The sequence below is a fragment of the Pipra filicauda genome, unplaced genomic scaffold (genome assembly GCF_003945595.2).
Source record: "Pipra filicauda isolate LSUMZ 115617 unplaced genomic scaffold, ASM394559v2 scaffold662_size176556_pilon, whole genome shotgun sequence".
NCBI lineage: Eukaryota > Metazoa > Chordata > Aves > Passeriformes > Pipridae > Pipra > Pipra filicauda.
Window position 1 is genome coordinate 98,860 of NW_024104823.1, and position 19,784 is coordinate 118,643.

The following is a 19,784-nucleotide window of genomic DNA, read 5'->3' on the forward strand; positions in this document are numbered from 1 at the left end:
CTCTGCCCCGCTCCATGGAAAGAAGTTCTTCCTCGTATTGAGGTGGAACTTGTGTTTTTACCATCAGTGCTGGAAGCTGATGAGAAACTATTAACATCAGGATTCACTAAGGAAGTTTGTGACCCAGGATTTGGGAGGTGTGCCTGAAGGTCACTGGCAAGTGGCTTTTGTTTGCCTTTTTTTAACTATTTATATATTTTTTTTAATCTTCCTGCCTTTGTGTCCAAGCACAAACACGATCTGTTGACCATGTTTAGATTACTGGATTTTGCCAAACCTCGCTGACATCTGGCAGCTGAGGTGCATGGCCATCAATCCACGCCAGAGCATTCCACCCATCCCTGCTTTTCTGCTTGGGAATACACCATTTACCTGTCCTTTCACTGCAAAATCCAAATAGTGTCTTAAGAACTGAATGACACATTTTTTTTTCCCCCCCCAAATGAAGTTTTGTTAGTTGGGTTTTTTTTCTCTTGGGTAGTACATTCTCTTTTACCCTCAGAAACTAATTAGATTTTACTTAAATGGCTTTAAACAGGGAGAGAACGGGTTTAGATTAAATATTAGGAGGAAATCCTTCCCTGTGAGGGTGATGAGGCCCTGGCACAGGTTGCCCAGAGAAATTCCATCCCTGGAAGTGTCCAAGGCCTCGTTGGACAGGGCTTGGAGCAACCTGGGATAGGGGAAGGGGGTGGAACTGGATGATCTTCCCACCAAAACCGCTCTGTGATAAACACACCAGGTTTTAATGCTCCAAAAGATGCTCTGGAACATGATTTTTATAGGATATTTAGACCCTCTTGACGTTCTGCTGATAATTGGATTGATTCCCGTTCTCTGAGTGGTTTTACAGCATTTCCAGATCTGATGTGTCCTGTCAGCAGAAGTGCTGCCCCATTCCAGGGGATCCAGACAAATCTCCTGTTCAAGGAAGTGCCAGCAGCCCTGACTTGGCAGGGAGCTGCTGGAATAACTTCCTAGCTCATGCTTTGATCTAAAGAGTATGAACACAGTCCAGTGATTAAGGTACTTGGATGAGATGAGGGAAGCAGGGTTCCATTTCTTGCCCTGGCAGTGTTTATATCAGATTACTCCTGATTTTTGCTGACAGTACCTTGCAATTTTCCACTTTGTATTTTCCACTTTGTTGGGTTTTATGGGAGAATTGACTTTTTTTTTTTTTCTTTTAAATCCTTGTTGGAGCAAGAAGAGCTGTATCCCAGATAAATGGTTTACCCTGCAGGGCAGTGGGGTTTTCGCTCTCTCTGCTGCCAGAAGCCCTGCAAACATCCTGGGAAAACCAAAAATTAAACCCTCACTGTAGCCAAACAAACAAACCCAACCAACCAAATCTGGCCCTGATGACACTGTGTGATATTTATTTTTTCTCCCCTAGAGGTGGATCTAGTTTGGATGGCACAGGGTGGTTGTACTGGCAGTGGCTGAATCCTCCTTAGGGGAGTGCAAAGGTGCATTTAAACTCCTTTCTCTTTTGGGGATTCATCAGGCATTTTTCTGAGAGTTTCCTGCCAAAATTCCTTTATTGATTTAGTTATTGTTGTGTGTTGCAGTTAATGGAGACCTGCTCTAAAAGAATATAGGTGTATTTTTGTGTTCTAACCACAGGGAAGTGAATGCAGATGTCTTTCAGAAACATAAAATATTTTGGTTTTGAGCTGTGCTTTCTCTTCTCCATCAGTGATGTAGCAGGGATTGACCTAAACCTGCTGTTCCTAAACCTAAGCATATTTAGAATATTCCAGAAGAATATTTTTATATATTCTATCGGGAGAACTGGTGTCAGAGGTAACAAAGGAGTGAAGGAATTATTTTTCAGTACAGAAAATCCAACTGTGCTCGTTTTCCACTGTTCTAAACCAAGGTGTATGTTGGATTTTTAACCTAAATGCCTTGCAAAACATGAGAAAACGGGATCTGAACAACTTATTTTTCCTCCCTAAAAACACGGGGACGCTTTTTTTTGTCGAAATAAGGAAGATTAAAACGCGTGGCTGAGCTTTTTTGGCACAACACCTTGGTCTGGTACTGGAGCATCTGCTCCTGCCAAGCTGAGATGCAGAGCCCTGAGAGCTCCTTCTGCTGAGAGGCCCTTGAGCAGGATTCCTCTGGAAAGCTGCATTTTGATATGGAATGTTTCCCATTCCACGCTGACCTTGCAAAGCTCAGCGCAGAGAACGAGTTATGAAAACTATTTCCTTCTCCTCCTTTGGGGGGGGGAGACTTTGTCATCCTTCCCTTTGTTTTTGTGGGACATCCACGTGCAGGGGAGGGGAAAAACACGGTTCATGAGTAGGAAAATGTGACTGCAAAGCTTCCAAAAGAGGCACTGGGGAGTTAAAAATAATTCCCTGGGCATGACTCTTAACTCTGTGTTTCAGCTTGCTCTGCTGACCTGTTTATTGTGCTCTGCCAGGGCTTCTGCATATTTATTGTTATCTTACAGTGCTTTTGAGTTTGCAAGAGCTGAAAATGTGGGTTATTTTTGTAACTCTTTGCATGTTTTAGTTCACCAGGAGGTTCCACCTTGCTATGAGAACCAAAGATGGATCCAGAAGAGCAGGATTTGCTGGGGGATTACAGATACAGGAATTATTCTTCAGCAATTGAGAAAGCTCTGAGAAACTTTGAATCATCCAGTGAATGGGCAGATCTGATATCTTCCCTTGGCAAACTCAACAAGGTACAGGAATAATTTCTCGTATTTTTTTATTGTATTTGTATTGTTCTTAACTTTCCTGTGACTTCTAATGCTTTGCAAAATTAAAAATTCACTCCAGAAAAATATAAGTTTATAAAGAAAGGGTATTGGAAGCAGTATATTTTGTATAAATGTGAGAAATTCTGGTGAAACCAACAGAGCTTTCCTTCAAATGGTGGTTTTTTTCCTTTTATACAGAGAATTTAATTTTTGCATCCAAGAAACCTCGGGGTGCTGGTTACTCACTTCAGAGCAGCTAAAAAGCTTTTATATGAGACAGGTCACAAGTTTTAGAGTGTTTTTTCTGACTGAAAGCTTGTATTTAATGATCCCATTTCCCTGACCATGCCCTTCCCTTGGATTTGAGGGAATAATTGATTAGGTGGTGTCTTTTGTGTGACCATGGAGTGAGAGAGACGGGCAGAAAGAAAGGAAAAGACTTTATTGGAAAACACTTGGGATGTGTGTCCTTTCCTCCTGCCCAAGAAACAAGGTGCATGTTTTTTGTGTCCCTTTTGGTCTCTCTTAATGTAAAACTCCTCCTCAGTGTATGTGGGGTGAGTAGTTACAGTCCTTGAGGAAATAGGGGTGGGAGGAGGCAACTCCTGCAGAACTCAGGAGGAAACATCTGTTGTTCCCTGATGGAGCCTCACAGCCTTTGCTGTCTTTGCTAACCCTTAATTCTGCAGGGTTTTCAAGGGGAAGGAGAATCCATAGAATCCATGGAGCCATGAAATAGCTCAGGTTGGAAGGGACCATAAGAAGCATCAGGTCCAAGCTCCCTGCAGGACAACATGAAACTCAACCACATCACTCAGTGTCATCCAAACCCTCCTGGAACTCTGGCAGCCTTGGGGCCGTGCCCACTGCCCTGGGGAGCCTGGGCAGTGCCCAACCACCCTCTGGGGGAAGAACCTTGTCCTGAGATCCCCCCTGAGCCTGCCCTGTCCCAGCTCCAGCCCTTCCCTGGGTCCTGTCCCTGCTCCCAGAGGTCGGAGCTGCCCCTCGGGAGGAGCTGCAGCCCCCTCTGAGCTCTGCCCTGGGGCTCCTCTGCTCCGGCTGCACCAGCCAAGTGCCCTCAGCCCCTTTTAATCTTGTCCCTGAGACTTTTCACCATCTTGGTCACCCTCCCCTCAGCACACAAATAATTTGATGTCCCAAAAGTGCCCCCGGGCCTCGAGGAGAGGCCACACCAGAGCAGAGCAGGACAATCCTCTCCCTTGACCAGGACGTGGTTGTCCCTCCTGGCTGCCAGGGCACTGCTGGCTCAAATTCAACTTGCCATCAACCCAAACCCCCAGATCCTCTTCCCTGGTGCTGCTCTCCAGCCTGTCATCCCCCAATTTGTGTGTTTAGCCCATCCCAGGTGGATAATCCAACATGTGCTCTTATGAAATCACACACAGTTGGTGATTGCTCAGCTCTGATCTGTCCAGATCTCTCTGCAGACCTCTCTACCCTCCAGGGAGTCAGTGGCTGCTGCTAGTTTAGTATCATCAGGAATTTAATATTATCACCAATTCCTTCATCCAGATCATTTATAAAAATATTAAAACACACTGGCCCTAAACCCCTGAGCCCTGGGGAGCCCCACTGGTGACCAGTCACCAACTTGATGTCACCCCATTGACTGCAACCCTTTGAGCCATTTGTTCAGCCAAAGTGGGATGGATTTGTCCACCTCTGTGCTGGACAGGTTATCCAGGACACTGTGAGAGCATCAAAAACTTGGCTAAAATCCAAAACTGGGGTAACATTTGCCAAATGGAGGGGTTTTTTTTAAGGGCAGCCATGTTTTTCCCTCTTCAGAGAGGTGAGAAGCTGAAGCAGGAGTTACACAGGAGTTGCTCTGGAGCAGGAGTTGCACATTTCTACCTTCACTATTTCATCGTGATTCCTCTTGAGTCAAGAGCCAGAAGCCTTCAAAATGCTTTTCTCAAAAGGGAAAATATGAAATAATGAGAGTGAGGGGTAGGCTTTGATCTCTGCTCTTGGCCTAGATGAGCACACTGAACTGCTTAACACCTGTCTCAAACTCTTATTCAGGTGCAAGAATTGCCAAATACATGTAGCAGCACAGTAGGAACCAAGGGGAAAAAGCTTTTAACTGATCCATCAGTCCATCTGTTGTGGTATTTTATGGACTTAATCTTTTTAGGAGCTTAAGAATTGGTAGAGCAAATCATCCCCAGTGTTCATCTGTGTCTGTGTGTTATCTGAAAATGAGGATGATGTGGCAGGGGAATGAGTTGCCAGAAGGCTGAAATAAGATGTCAGTAACTGTTCCCTTAACTCTTGTGATTACTTGGTCTCTTACATCCTAAAACATAAATATTGGTGGGTTTTGTCAGTGCTGGGGGAGGTGTTTTTAACATAAAAGCCTAATTTTTTCCTGCAGCGAAGGTGAACGAGCAGGGAGAGAGGATGGGCAGGAGAGAGGAGATCAGCAGTAAAAATGGTAAAAATGTAATTATTGTGTTATATTAAGGATCCTGGGTGTCAGGATGTGCAGGGATAATTGGCATTAAGCACGTGTGAAGATGCTGAGAGAGGGAAGGACAAAAGAGAAGGAGTAAGATGAGTTCCAGAAGTTCTTCCCATCCTTCCAGAGCGGTGTGGAAGATGTTCTTGCCCACGTGGGTGCAATATTTTGTGAGGTTTTTTCCTCCTGTGGTCACTATTGAGACACACACAGCACCTCTCTGTTATTTCTACATATCAGAAGCTCCGTGGAATTATCCTTCAGGTAATCCAAGGTCTGGAGGAAGCAACACAGGCTCTTGCTCCTTAAAGATGAGGTAAAAAGAGCAGAGGGAGCTGCTCTGGATCCACTCTGGATCCCTCCAAGTGGCCTTGGAGCTTTTGCTGCTGCTGAAAAGATCCAACTCTGCTCCTTCTCCCTCTTACTCCCTGACAGTTGGACTCGATGACCCCAAAGGTCTTTTCCAACCACGATGATTCTCTGGTTCTGCTCAGCATAAACTAAAAGTTGTTTTTCACCCTTTCTCTGTTGCTTCTCCAGCTCTAAATGATGTCTCACAGTGGCTTCCAGAACCAGGGAAAAAAAACCAGAGGAGCCAAGTGACTTTAATCTGAATGTTCAACTAAATGGGGCAGTTTGTAGATCTGGAAAGATTTTATTTTGTCATTTGAGAGAGGTGAACCTTTGTTTAACTCGACAGGACTTCAGTGCTGACAGCTTCACCTTGAATTCTTTTTAGCCAGGGAGAGGAATAAGGGGGTTTATTTTTTTATTTTTATTTTTATTTTTTGGTTTGTGACTCATCTCTTGCTGTTTAAAGTAGGTCAGATGAACCTTGTCCTAAAATTCTGTGTGTCCCTCCCAGGTTTTACAGGGAGCCTGAGGTGAGTTACTGCAGTTTGACCCACGTTTTTTGAGCTGACCTGGGCTTTTTAAGGTCAGGGAAGATGAAAATTCCCTGCAGTGGTAAAAAAAGAGCTGCAGGTCCCAGGTGTGAACACGAGGGAAGGATTGGCAGGAATTTATTCTACACCCCAAGTTTGTAAGGGAAAGGTTTTGGGGGGTTTTAATTTCAATAGTTGAGGTTGTGATGCATCATTATGGGGAAGGAGAAACAGTGGAAAGTAGTGTTTGTAAATAAGAATATAAAATAATGTTTGTAAATAAGAATATAAGTAATGTTTATAAATAAGAATATAAATAATATTTATAAATAAGAACATGTATGTATTTATTGTTTAAAAATATTTATCAATAATATTTATTTATTATTTATAAATACTATTTATTATTTATAAATGATATTTATTTGTTATTTATAAATAAATAGGCAGGTGCAACTGGGTGGATCAAACAGGCAGGAAATATGGATGTTAGTGTTTTAAGGAGGGTTTCAGCTTCATTTTCAGTGAGAAATAACTTCCATACCTTGATAAACTGGAGGGATGGTGTCTTTTTAAACCTAGAAATAGGTGGTGGTTCATCATAGGTGGATGAATAATGAATAATTACTGATAATGAATAATTCATTGATTATCAATGAATCAGGTGCTTTTAACATCGTTTTCTTCCCCAAAATGCTTCTCAGAGTATAAACAGAGGATGTACATTATATAAAACACATATAAAAGTGTCAGGGAGGGGGAACTTCAGGCAGTGGAGAGGTCGGAGATGTGATGAAGTTGGGAAAATCCAAGTGCTTTGTTTGCACTGGGCTTTTTAATCCAGATTATTGACATTTATTTTCCAGACATTTTAACTCTGGCTGCAGGCAAATAGTAGATCAGTGGCACGATTTGTAAAATGAAGAGCTGAGGAGCAGAAAATAGTGGATTCCACAGCCTGCTTTTGTAAGAAAAGGATGTTTTTTTTAAAAAAGTCTCTGGAATTTGTGCTGGCCCAGGTTGCCCAGAGAAGCTGTGGCTGCCCCTGAATCCCTGGAATTGTCCAAGGCCAGGGGGTGGAATGGGATGGCCTTTAATGTCCCTCCCTGCCCAACCCATTCCAAGATTCCATGATGTTTATTGCCCTAAAGATTTAGCCTCTAAATAAATAATATTTGCTCTAAAAGAGCACTTTCAAACTGCTTTTTATCCTTGGACATAACCCAAGGGTGCCCATGCCTAGATTGTGACAACAACACCAAGTTTTAATCTTTACTCTGCAATTTCAGAGTAATTTTTTGTTATAAAAAGGTAACTTTGAGTAGAAAATGAGTCTGTTATTTTTTGTTTCTGGGGGGGGGGGGGATTTTCTTGCCTCAGAAGGGGAAAGCAAGGCCCCAAAATCCTTGCAGCTGCACAATTGCTGTTTGTTTTTCCCAGTAACACTCCATGGCACAGTCTGGCTGTTCTTGAGGGGAGAGAAAAGCAGGATTCTTCAGGAGCAGATTTAATGAGGGTGGCCATTAATTAAAGCAGTTGCTTCACAGGGAGAGCTCAGACTGCCAGGGCTTTCCACCCACTGCTGCCTGAACTACAGGCACAAACACCACTTGCCTTCTGCTCAGGACAATATTTATATTTATTTATTTATTTATTTATATACTTATTTATATACTTATTTATATGTATATATTTGTATATATTTAATAAATATATATTTTATATATATTTATTAAATATATATTTATAGTTATATTTATTACAATACATAAAAATATATGTTTATATTTATATTAATTCTATATAATTATTATATTTATATATATTATATTTATATCTATATATTATTTATATTTATATATTATTTATATATAATTATTATATTTATATTATATATATTATTATATTTATATATATTTATGTATCATTATATAATATTTATATATTTATAATCTATTTATATGTTTATTTATATTTATATTAATATATAATATATAATATTTATATATTTATATAATATTCATATGTTTGTATATTACATATTTATATTCATATCATATATAGCTATATTATATTTTATATATATTCATATGTACATATTTATATATATATTTATTAAACATATATTTATATTTATTACAATATATAAAATATATGTTTATATTTATATTAATTATATATAATTATTTTATTTACACATATTCATATATTCATGTTTGTATATTATATACTTATATCCATATAATACATATCTATATTATATTTTATATATTTTGTGTATATATTTATATATATTTTTAAATATATATTTATTAAATATATATTTATATATTTATTAAATATATATTTATATATTTATTAAATATATATTTATATTTATGACAATACATATAAAATATATATGTTTATATTTATGTTAATTATATATAATTTACTATATTTATATATATTCATATAGTTGTATATTATATATATTTATATATTTGATATATCTATATATAATATATATTTATATTTATGTAATATGTATTAATAATATATTTTATATATTTATATGCATATATTTATATATTTATTAAATATATATTTATTAATTATATTTTTGTATTTATGACAATATATAAAAATATATATGTTTATATTTATATTAATTATATATAATTTATTATATTTATATATATTCATATATTTGTATATAATATATAGTTATATATTCTGTATATCTATATAGAATATATATTTATATTTGTAGAATATATATATTATATTTTATATATTTTATATGTTTATATTTCTATAATATATTTTTATTATATTTTATATATTTATTTATATTTTATATTTATTTTTATATTTATTTTATTTATATTTTATATATTTATATATATATGTGTATAAATATATATTTTTTTAATATATATTTATATATTGCCTCCTCATTGCTTTATGGAACTTCACCACACCCGTGGACAAATGCAACATGCAGGACTAGGCATATTTTATACACATTTTTCCCCCCTTTTTAATACAACTCCACCTCCTAATTTACTCTTTTCTCCCAGCTCCCTGCTGGTGTTTTTTCTGGAAGCTGGAGCTCTGTTTGGAATTCCTTTGGCTTGGAAAACGAATCAGTGGGAAATGGAATCACGGGCTCTCCCTCCTTCCCCTGCCCTCCCAGCCACTGCTGTCTAAAACATTACTAAAGATACCAAAGAATTGCCTCCTAGTTGAGGAAAGATCTTATAAATGGATGCCCTGGAGTTCTAGTTGCTTAAATAAAAATATTGACTTGATTTGATGGGGTTTTTATCAATTTTTAATCGATCTCTCTGATTTCTAGTGGTGCTATAAAGCAGGGCAGGGGTTAAACCAGTAACTGTGGAAATGCAAATATTCCTCTGGGTGTGTGTGTCTGGGTTTGGTTTAAGGCACAGGTGCAAAGAATGGCAAAAGGTCCAAAAATGGACCTGTAAATCTCAATATTGAAGCAACTCTGAGCATCCTTATGTGTCATTTTAGTGTTGGATCCTGAACCTGGGAGCCCTGGTTTGGGATGGGATCTTCACCTGCCCACAGTGCCAATGAAACCAGGCTTGTTCCCACACCCACACCAGATCAACTGATTCTTTTTTTTTTTTATTTTCACTTTTGAAAGCTCAAGGATATTTAAAAATCAAGCTCCTTGACTTTGCCTGTCAGCTGATGAAGCATTTGGAATTATGTGTGTTATCGTGTCACTCTTATTTCAGTGAACCCTTTTAGATCCCTCTGCTAATTAATACCTTTCCACCCTTTTCAAATCCTTTGGTCCCTGCAGTTCTGGGGAAGCTTTTGAGGGGCTGAACCTTCCAGCCAAGCAGCAGCCAGGCCTGGGAGGGTTTTTGGGGCAACCAGAGTCTTCCAAGAGATTGGAAAGTGGTTTAAAATCCCTTTTTCTGCTGGAAGATCAGACAAGTGTTAACTCTTGGCAAGTGTGGCTCGTGTCCAGTTGTGTTTTTCTTCCACCCAAGCCACAAAAAATAAGATTCTGTGTTTTTTGAGATGGAAAGTTCAACTCAGAAGCTGAAAATCTCAACACTTTTATTAGGATTTTAGGATGTGATTTATGATTGGAGTATCATAATAAATGTCTTCAAATCTTCATTCCTCATTTATAAATGAATATATAATGAATGACTATATAATATATAAATGAATGAATATATAAAATATATAAAATACAATATAAATATACATTATAGAAATATAAACATATAAAAATATATATAATATACAAATATATGAATGTATATAAATCAGAAATTTGTCTTCTGATTGCTGAGGGGAAGGAACATAAATGTGGTGTTGTCCTGAGTTAAGTCTCACCTGCTGGAATTTGGACATGGGAAGGTTTCTGAGTTACCCAGGAGAAGTAGTTTAAACTGATTTATCCCTGAATATCCACTAGTTTCTAATATGCCTGGAGAGAGTTGGGATTGTTCAGCCTGGAGAAGTTTTGGGGTGACCTGACTGTGGACCTGAAGGAGCTCCAAGAAAGATGGAGAGAGACTATTTCCAAGGGATGGAGTGATAGGACAAGGGGGAATGGCTTCAAAGTGACAGAAAGTAGGGTTAGATGGGATATTGGGAAGGAATTCTTCCCTGGGAGGGTGGGGAGGGGCTGGGATAGAATTCCCAGAGAAGCTGTGGCTGCCCCTGGATCCCTGGAAGTGTCCAAGGGCTTGGACAGGGCTTGGAGCAACTTGGAATAGTGGAAGGTGTCCCTGCCCACGGCAGGGGGTGGCACTGGATGGGCTTTAATGTCCCTTCCAATCCAAACCATTCCATAATTCCAAATGTTTTCCTCCCTTGTCCCTGATGTTTGGTGGAGTTCTTATTTGATGATGGAGATTGACTTCATGTCCTTAGGAAATGTTGGAGCCAGACCAGACATCTCTAGACATTATTTCTGTGATGGATCACATTGTCTGTGTGATAAACAGGCAATGTTCTCATTTTCTGCCTCATTGATATTTAAATTTGAACTGTTGGAATATTAAGATAATATTTGTTCAATCTGAAGCCTGAGAGGAAAAATATTTACCACTGGCATCCTTTTTATGTAATTAACTTCTTTTCTATATACAGAGGGTGTGGGCAAATAAGTGCCAAGTATATAAATAGAATGTTTCAAAGTCCAGCTTCCCAGCAATCTTCAAAGTCATTACAAGTATTCAAGATATCAATACTGAATGTTGAAATAATATTACTCATGTAACAAATGGGCAAATCTCTCAAATATCAAAGATATAAACGAGGTGACTCCACAGATAAAACCTGGTTTAGTTACATGTGGCAAGCACTGCTGGATTCTTGGATTCTAATTTTTATTACCCATTAAAATCTGCTCATCCAGGGGGAGGGAGAGAAGGAAATTAATTGGCTCCCAGTGGCATCTGTGTGTGAACCAGGATGGGGAGACATTTCTATTTACTGTTGTTGAGTCAATTTTATTACCAGAAGCTCTTTTTTAACAGCTGGTTTTGCTGGAAGGTGATGGGTTTTATCTCCTCCTCTTCCTGCTGCCGAGTGTTCAGCATTCAAGTGACTTTGGGATCGTCACTGACCTGGTTTGGGGTTTTTTCCAGGGTTAGTTCCCTTCTCTGCTGGTTTTCCAAAACATTTTCTCAAGCTGAAAACAATCAGGGAGGATAAGACCATGATTTAACCTTGGGGAGAGCCAAGGATTTGCCTGAAAACATCCCAAACTTCCACCTGCAGTGGAACATCTCTTTGTGTTTGCAGACAGTGCCACTGACCTTCAGCTTCTCTCTTTGGTTGTCTCTGGATTAAAGGGACAACTTCTTTACCCTGCTGACATGCCCTGGTGGCTCTAGGAAAGGAGTAACCTTTCCAAAGAAAGGAGATTTTGTTTTTATCCTGGAAACCTGGCCTGTCTGCAGCACTTTGTGAACCATTCCCTGCCCTGAGGATCTTTTACTTGCACATCAGGACGGTGAAAGTGGTTATTAAACTTACTGATTGTTCATGGCTGATTCCACATGAAAACTCAAATTCTGCTGTTTCAGTGCAACAAAATTAATTTATGAGAGAAAACTCTTGAATGGATTTAGCTTTTCCCCATGCTAATAGGAAAACTTTGACCTGCAGTCATCCCACATGTTATATTTTTACATTACAACCATTTATTCTCACCTCTTTTCTCCCACAGGCTCTTCAGAGTAACCTCAAATATTCTCTCCTGCCAAGAAGGCTGATCATCAGTAAAAGATTATCCCAGTGTTTGCATCCAGCCCTTCCCAGTGGAGTGCATTTAAAGGCATTGGAAACCTATGAAATCATCTTTAAGATCATTGGGACCAAATGGCTTGCCAAGGATTTATTCCTGTACAGGTAATTTTATTTTTTTTTTTTGTCCTAAGGCATAAGTATTTCACAGTCTATTTTAATTGACTAATTTTTGTCTTTTTTTTGGGTGTTTGTTGTTTTGTTTTTTTTAAAGCTCTGGGTTGTTTCCTCTGCTGGCAAATGCAGCAATGTCAGTGAGGCCTGTTCTCCTGGGCTTGTATGAGAAATATTTTCTTCCTCTCCAAAAGTCCCTCCTGCCTGGTCTTCAAGCCTTTGTCATTGGGCTCCTGCCTGGGTTGGAAGAAGGATCAGAAATTTATGACAGGTAATATCGATTATTAAGTGTTAATTTAAAAGCAACAGAGGCAGTATTTTGTGTTTTTAGGGAATTCTTAAAAAATCTCTCTCAGATTTCTATGCAGAAAAGTGGATAAAACAGCTTCTAAAAGTGGGAAAATGGTGGGTCCCAAAAAGATGTTGAAGCAGAAAAACCCTTTCCCCTTCTATTTTCATCTCAGGAGGAGAAGAGAAGAGAAAAAGGAGGGTTAAAAATAAATATGCTGAGGGAAAGGAATAAAAACTGTTTCTCAAAGCTCCTCTGAACTCCTGAATAATTAACCTGACTCCCCAAACCACTGCTCTGCCGATAAATTCAATTTAAATGTCATAACACAAGAGAGCAGCTGAATTCCTTCCAGTATTTCTGTATCATTTGACTAAATTTGAAGCAGTGAGTTTAATGGGAACTGCAGGTGAACTTCCAACTCCTGGTTTTATACCTTTCTTCCCTATTCTTGGGGGCATCATTTTCCTCTTTGCCTTGAACAGACAGGATCAAAGACAGGAACTGACGATAAACTGTGAAAAATTTACGTTAAAATCCATTAAATGTTATTTTGTGAAGTGCAAAAACTTACAAGGGGAAGCTTTTCTTTAGTTTACTCATTGTAATAGTTCTTCAAGACCAAGATATCTTGTCAGAAGATGATGCCTTGGATGGATTTTTAAATTCTTCTTCAGTATTGAGGCTGAACATTTTCAGGATCTTCAATATTAAGGATTAAAATTCCATGAGCAGGGACACCTTCCACCAGACCAGGTTGCTCAGAGCCCCATCCAGCTTGTTCCTGAACAGCTGCAGGAATGGGGAGTTCACATCTCTAATTTTTATTTGTCCAGTGCCTTCAAAATCGAGCCTGTTGATTTGCAAAGTACAAATTTTTAGGATAACTTCCAGTTCCCAAACTGCTAAAATTGCCTTTCGGGGTCTGACATCAGCTGAAATTGCTTCCAATTCAGCTTTTCCCAATTCTCACCATCAATGTTTTGCAGCACTTTGGTCAGGGCTTAATGTTTGCAGGTATTTCTTGGAGAAGTTTGGATAGAAACCCAATTCCAGTGGCTGTGCACAGGGACAAAGGATCGAGTGGGTTTGGTTGTTCCTGTCTGATTGTACAAAATCACCTGGGCTAGTGGAAGGTGTCCCTGCCCATGGAAGGGGATGGAACTGGGTGATTTTTCAAGTCCCTTCCACCCCAAACCATTCTGTGTCTCTGTGATCAGGAAAGGGCAATGCTGGTAACACAAAGATAAGAGAATCAAATCATGGAATCATGGAATCACAGAATCAGCTGGGTTGGAAGGGACCTCCGAGATCATCAAGTCCAACCCTGGATCCAACCCCGCCGTGGTTCCCAGCCCATGGCACTGATGCCACATCCAGTCTGTCCTTAAACACCTCCAGGGATGGAGAATCCACCCCTTCCCTGGGCAGCCCATTCCAATGGCTGAGCACCCTCTCTGCAAAGAAATTCTTCCTAATCTCCAACCTAACCCTCCCCTGGCACAGCTGCAGACCCAGCCCTCTTGTCTTGCTGATGGTTGCCTGGGAAAAGAGACCAACCCCCCCTGGCTCCCCCCTCCTGTCAGGGAGTTGCAGAGAGTGAGGAGGTCTCCCCTGAGCCTCCTCTTCTCCAGGCTGAGCCCCCCCAGCTCCCTCAGCCTCTCCTCACAGCACTTGTGCTCCAGTCCCTTCCCCAGCCTCGTTGCTCTCCTCTGGCCCTGCTCCAGCCCCTCCATGTCCTTCCTGAGCTGAGGGCCCAGAACTGGACACAGCACTCCAGGGGTGGCCTCACCAGCGCTGAGTCCAGGGGCAGAATCACTTCCCTGGACCTGTTGGCCACCCTGTTCCTGAGCCAGGCCAGGATCCATTGGCCCTCTTGTCCCCCTGGGCACCCTCTGGCTCCTGTTCAGCTCCCTGTCCATCCCCACTCCCAGCTCCCTTCCTGCCTGGCTGCTCTCCAGCCCCTCTGGCCCAGCCTGGAGCTGCCGGGGGTTGTTGTGGCCAAAGGGCAGGACCCGGCCCTTGGCCTGGTTGAACCTCATCCCCTTGGAATCAGCCCATGGATCCAGCCTGTCCAGGTCCCTCTGCAGAGCCCTCCTGCCTTCCAGCTGACCAACACTCCCCCCCAGCTTGGTGTCATCTGCAAATTTGCTGATGATGGACTCAATCCCTTCATCTAAATCATCAACAAAGATATTAAATTACATCAAATTACATCAGCTCCAGCACTATTTCTGTGGATAATTGCCTTTGCATGGGGCAAAACTGAACCAACAAAGATATCTTTTCTCAAATCCAATATATTTCCCTACAGGACAGATGCTCTGCTGGTGAAGCTCTCCCTGCTGATAGGCCAGGAGGTGTTTTATGGAGCTCTCTGGGGCAGTGTCCTGGTCAGTCCATCCATCAGACTTCCTGCTTCCCTCTTTGTGGTCAGTCACATCAACAGGGAGCAGTCTGGGAAGCAGCAGAAGTACATGCTTGGCACAGATCACAAGCTCACAGTAAGTTCATTATCTACCACATTATCTTGCCTTCCCTGCATTGAGTCAGAACAACAACAGGCTCTTTAAAAATATTTTGGAGCCAGAGAAAGAGGCTGAAAGGTCCTTGCTTTGAAGTTGCTTAATACAATTACTTAAATGAAATTTAATGCTGAAGACCAGCTTTTCTGTGATACACTTTTTAATGTGGAGCTCCCAAAGTCAGTTCTGCAGGATAATTCTGCAATTTAGTGTCTTTTTATTTTTCCAGTGAAATGAGAATCTTCAGGAGGTGGTAGTTCATGTTAACTTGAGGGATGGGATAATTGTAAGGCTAATTAGAGTGCCTGTATATCTGCATTTTGTGAGGCTTCACATCCTGTCTGGCAGCTGGTGGTGTAACTCTGGGATTTTCTGTATTGTTACAAAATCAAGTGTTTCCTAAATATTAACCATTCTTCTAATAGTATCCACAAAAATTGAACTCCTTTTGGGTGCAGGAGTTAAATGGCTCAGTTTATTAAATTATCCTCTTATTTGAAATAAATATTGTTCACAGGTAACCAAGTTTGCTTCCTTTCCTTCTTGATTATTTGATTGTACCTTAAATGTTATTAAGGAGTAAAAGACTGTTGTGGTTTTCCTTTTGCAGATCAAGTCTCTGTGTGTGTCAGTATTGGATTCCAATGTCCTTGTGCAAAGGAACACTCTGGAAGCAATTCTCTTCTTCTTCCCATTTTACACAGCTTTGGTAAGAGGACTATTTTGGGATTGTCACATGGGAGGTGTGTCCTGTGAAACCAGCCCAGCTCCCACCTCTGTTGTTGCCAAAAGGCTGAATTTTGTACCTTCAAAATCAATGAATTTTGTGGTTTCTTGTGCCCCATCAATTTTAGTAGTGGGGGATACTCTGCTGCTTCTCAGGCTCTTCAAAGGATGTGCCTGAAGATGTGATTTCACGGGGGTTATTCTGTGATGTTTGGGATGTGCTTGAAGTATTTAGGCCTGAGGAACTCATGTGGAATAAATACTGAGCTTTTTCAAGTAGAATTTCAGCATTTGGGATTGTTTACACTAAACTAAGGTACTTCTGGTAGAGACTAAGGGAAAAAATTTAACTTGAAACAGGAGTTGTTCTCATTGTTTCCCAACTTACCTGGTAGGACAGGCAGTATTTTGAATACAGCAAATGTTTTTAAGTCTTAAGGAGAAGAGAATGTTTTGGGGTGCCCTAACTGTGGCCTTCCAGGACCTGAAGGAGCTCCAAGAAAGATGGAGAGACATTTTTTCCAAGGGATGGAGTGACAGGACAAGGGGAAATGGCTTCAAAGTGACAGAGAGTAGGATTAGATGGGATATTGGGAAGGAATTCTTCCCTGGGAGGGTGGGGAGGGGCTGGGATAGAATTCCCAGAGAAACTGTGGCTGCCCTTGGATCCCTGGAAGTGTCCAAGGCCACCTTGGATGGGGCTTGGAGCAACCTGGGCTGGTGGGAGGTGTCCCTGCCCATGGGGATTGGAATTAGAAGGTCTCTCAGGTCCCTTCCAACCCAAACCATTCCATGATTCCGTGATCACAGTCGTGTCACATTCCCTTTCTTGAGATTTTTACCATACAAAGTATTTTGTTGTTGATGTTTGTTGCCTTTTTTTTCAAAACATTAATATCCCCAGTTAAAAAAAACAACAATTTGACTTGTTTGAGTGTTCACAAAGAGCTGAAATATCTTTGTTTTCCGCCCCAGGACTGCAATGAGAGCACGATTCTGCTGCCCAGGGCTGATCTCATCTACATCCTGTCAGCAGCAACCCAGACACTGCTGAGGAGAGACATGTCCCTCAACAGAAGACTGTATGCATGGTTGTTAGGTACTGTCCAAAATCCAGGGATAAATCAGTATTCTGAATGCCTGAGAGCAGAACAATCAATGCTTAAAAAGGCAACTTTTTAAGCACTCATTAACTTTTTCAGTAGTTAACTAACAAGGGTAAAATAAGGTGTTGTTTATTTTCCATTTATTAGGGGTTAAATAAAATTCAGCATTCATTTGGCAAAAAGCTCTTCTCTTCACTGTCCCGAATCCCGAGGTATCTGATTTATTCCTGGCCCCATCCACAGCTTGCTGGGAAGTGGCTCAGTGGACTGAAAGGAGCAATCTTTTAATTTTGTTCTTCTGGTAATAGTCTGGTAATTCCCACACAGGCTTAATTATCCAGGATAAGAGAGCTACAACTTCTCCACATCTGCCTCCTTTAACTGAGGCTAAAAGGGACAGGGCAAGAGCTGCATGAAGGCTGCCCTTGCTGATTCCATCACTGGATCTGGCCTTGCTTTTGATTTATGGGCTGCACTGGCTGTATCTGGATGCCTCAAACTGGGACATGTCTTTGGACAATTAGTTTCAAGCCAAGTGTTGAAATGAAAAGGTTAAAAGTGCAGTGTGATTTCAGTGTTCTGTGCTGCCTCTCTACTCCTGCTGCCTCTGTTTCTCTTGCAGGCTCTGATATTAAAGGTGGTACTTTTGCTCCAGACTCCACAACTTCTGAAGACCAGGCTGTTTATTTCTTTGGGAAATATTCTAAAGATCTTTTGGTTGAGGTTGGTACACAGATAAATTCATGACCCTTTAAAATACTGACACAAACTGTCCAGAATTATTCCCAAATGTGCCATTTGGTTTGTCCTTCACTTTTTGTCCCCAAAGATAACATCCTTTGGTGATTATATTTTCACCTCTCTCAGTGCCCGCTGGGCTGTATTTATCCCAATATTTATGTGCTCACAATACAAATGGAATCTAAGGAAACCAAAGGGAAGCATCTTTGCTGAACTACCTGAATTATTGAAAAATGCTTCTCTGAATAATGCCAGCCCTTGAGAACAGATGATGAGATACCATTGATTTGTCTGCCCCGGATGGAAAACCGAAGCTCCATTTGTAGCCGGTCCTAAACAAAAATCAAATTTAGAAACACTTCAGCCCTTAATAAAACTACAGTCTCTCTTTGATCTGTAACATTCTGATGTTTTCCTTCTCACTAGAGTTTGATTGTGATTTTGCATCAGAAATTCCCCGAGTCTGATAATACAGAGGAGCAGCACCAGGCTTACCTGAAACCCTTCCGCATCCTCATCAGCCTCCTGGACAAACCTGAGATAGGTAACGAGCTTCTCACTGCTCCTCTCTCTGCTGGTCACTGCTTGGGGGCTGGACATGAGCCCAGGGGGGCAAGAGGCCAATGGAACCTGGTTTGGATCAGGGATAGTGTGGGCACAGCCCAGGGCAGGGATTGTCCCCTGTGCTGGCACTGCTGAGGGACCTCCAGGGCTGTGTCCAGGTCTGGAACCTCATGGAAGAGAGACCTGGAGGGGCTGGAGCGTGTGCAGGGAAGGGAACGGAGCTGGGAAGGGGCTGGAGCAGCAGGAGGGGCTGAGGGAGCTGGGGGGGCTCAGCCTGGAGAAAAGGAGGCTCAGGGGGGACCTTCTGGCTCTGCAACCCCCTGACAGGAGGGGGGAGCCGGGGGGGGTCGGGCTCTGCTGCCAGGGAACAAGGGGCAGGAGGAGAGGGAACGGCCTCCAGCTGTGCCAGGGGAGGCTCAGGTGGGACAGGAGGAGGAATTTCCTGCTGGAAAGGGTGGTCAGGCCTTGTCAGGGGCTGCCCAGGGAGGTTTGGAGTGCCCATCCCTGGAGGTGTCCCAGGAAGGCCTGGCCGTGGCACTCAGTGCTCTGGGCTGGGGGACAAGGTGGGGATGGGGCACAGGGGGGATCCATGGGCTTGGGAAGGGGCTGGAGCAGCAGGAGCAGCTGAGGGAGCTGGGGGGGCTCAGCCTGGAGAAAAGGAGGCTCAGGGGGGACCTTCTGGCTCTGCAACCCCCTGACAGGAGGGGGGAGCCGGGGTTGGGTCAGGCTCTGCTGCCACATCCCAAGTGAAAGGACAAGAACAAATGGCCTCAAACTGCCCCAGGGCAGGTTCAGATCAGAGATCAAAAGCAATTTTTCCCTTCAGGAGTGGTCAGGCCTTGGAATAAGTGTCCCAGGGAGGTGGTGGAGTCCCTGTGTCTGGGAGTGTCCCAGAGGTGTCTGGATGTGGCCCTTGGGGCCATGGATTGGGGGTGATCCTGGTGGTGCTGGGTGAGGGTGGCACTGGATGATCCTGAAGGGATTTCCAGCCTTGGTTGATTCTGTGTTTCTGTGCCCTGCTCTGCCATCTGAGGGGAGCAGTTAAAAAGAACCCCTTTCTGCCTTTGTCTCAATACTCTGCTCAATTTGTTGCTTAGAGTTCATTTGCTGAACTCCTCTTCCCTGTCCCATAACTGTCCTGCTGTGTCCCTGGAGCTGCCAGCACCACAAGGGTGACACTCTGCCCATCCCTATTTTAAAGGGCAAGTTCCCCTTTCTAATGAAAACTTAATTCAAAATGACTTGACAGATATTTGGGATTTAAAAGCATTCTGGGAGGGGAGTGATGTTCCCACTGAGTCAGCCTGGACACTCAGAATAAAACTCATGTACTGAGAATAAATACT

General features: G+C 41.6%; 1 protein-coding gene across 3 annotated transcripts in view; it reads left to right on the forward strand.

Annotated features, from left to right (window-relative positions):
• Positions 1–19,784, forward strand: part of DOP1B (DOP1 leucine zipper like protein B) — a 48,219-nt gene that overhangs the window by 778 nt on the left and 27,657 nt on the right. For 2 of the 3 annotated variants that reach the window (XM_027731154.2, XM_027731157.2), the window contains exons 2-9: positions 2,527–2,701; positions 12,297–12,478; positions 12,588–12,758; positions 15,091–15,280; positions 15,912–16,010; positions 17,003–17,126; positions 17,756–17,856; positions 18,301–18,418. In XM_027731154.2, coding sequence (XP_027586955.2) covers positions 2,564–2,701; positions 12,297–12,478; positions 12,588–12,758; positions 15,091–15,280; positions 15,912–16,010; positions 17,003–17,126; positions 17,756–17,856; positions 18,301–18,418 — 1,123 coding nt within the window. In that variant the 5' untranslated portion in view covers positions 2,527–2,563. Of the gene's footprint in view, positions 1–1,407; positions 1,470–2,526; positions 2,702–12,296; positions 12,479–12,587; positions 12,759–15,090; positions 15,281–15,911; positions 16,011–17,002; positions 17,127–17,755; positions 17,857–18,300; positions 18,419–19,784 lie in introns of those variants that run through there. The other variant, XM_027731156.2, reaches the window with a different exon arrangement.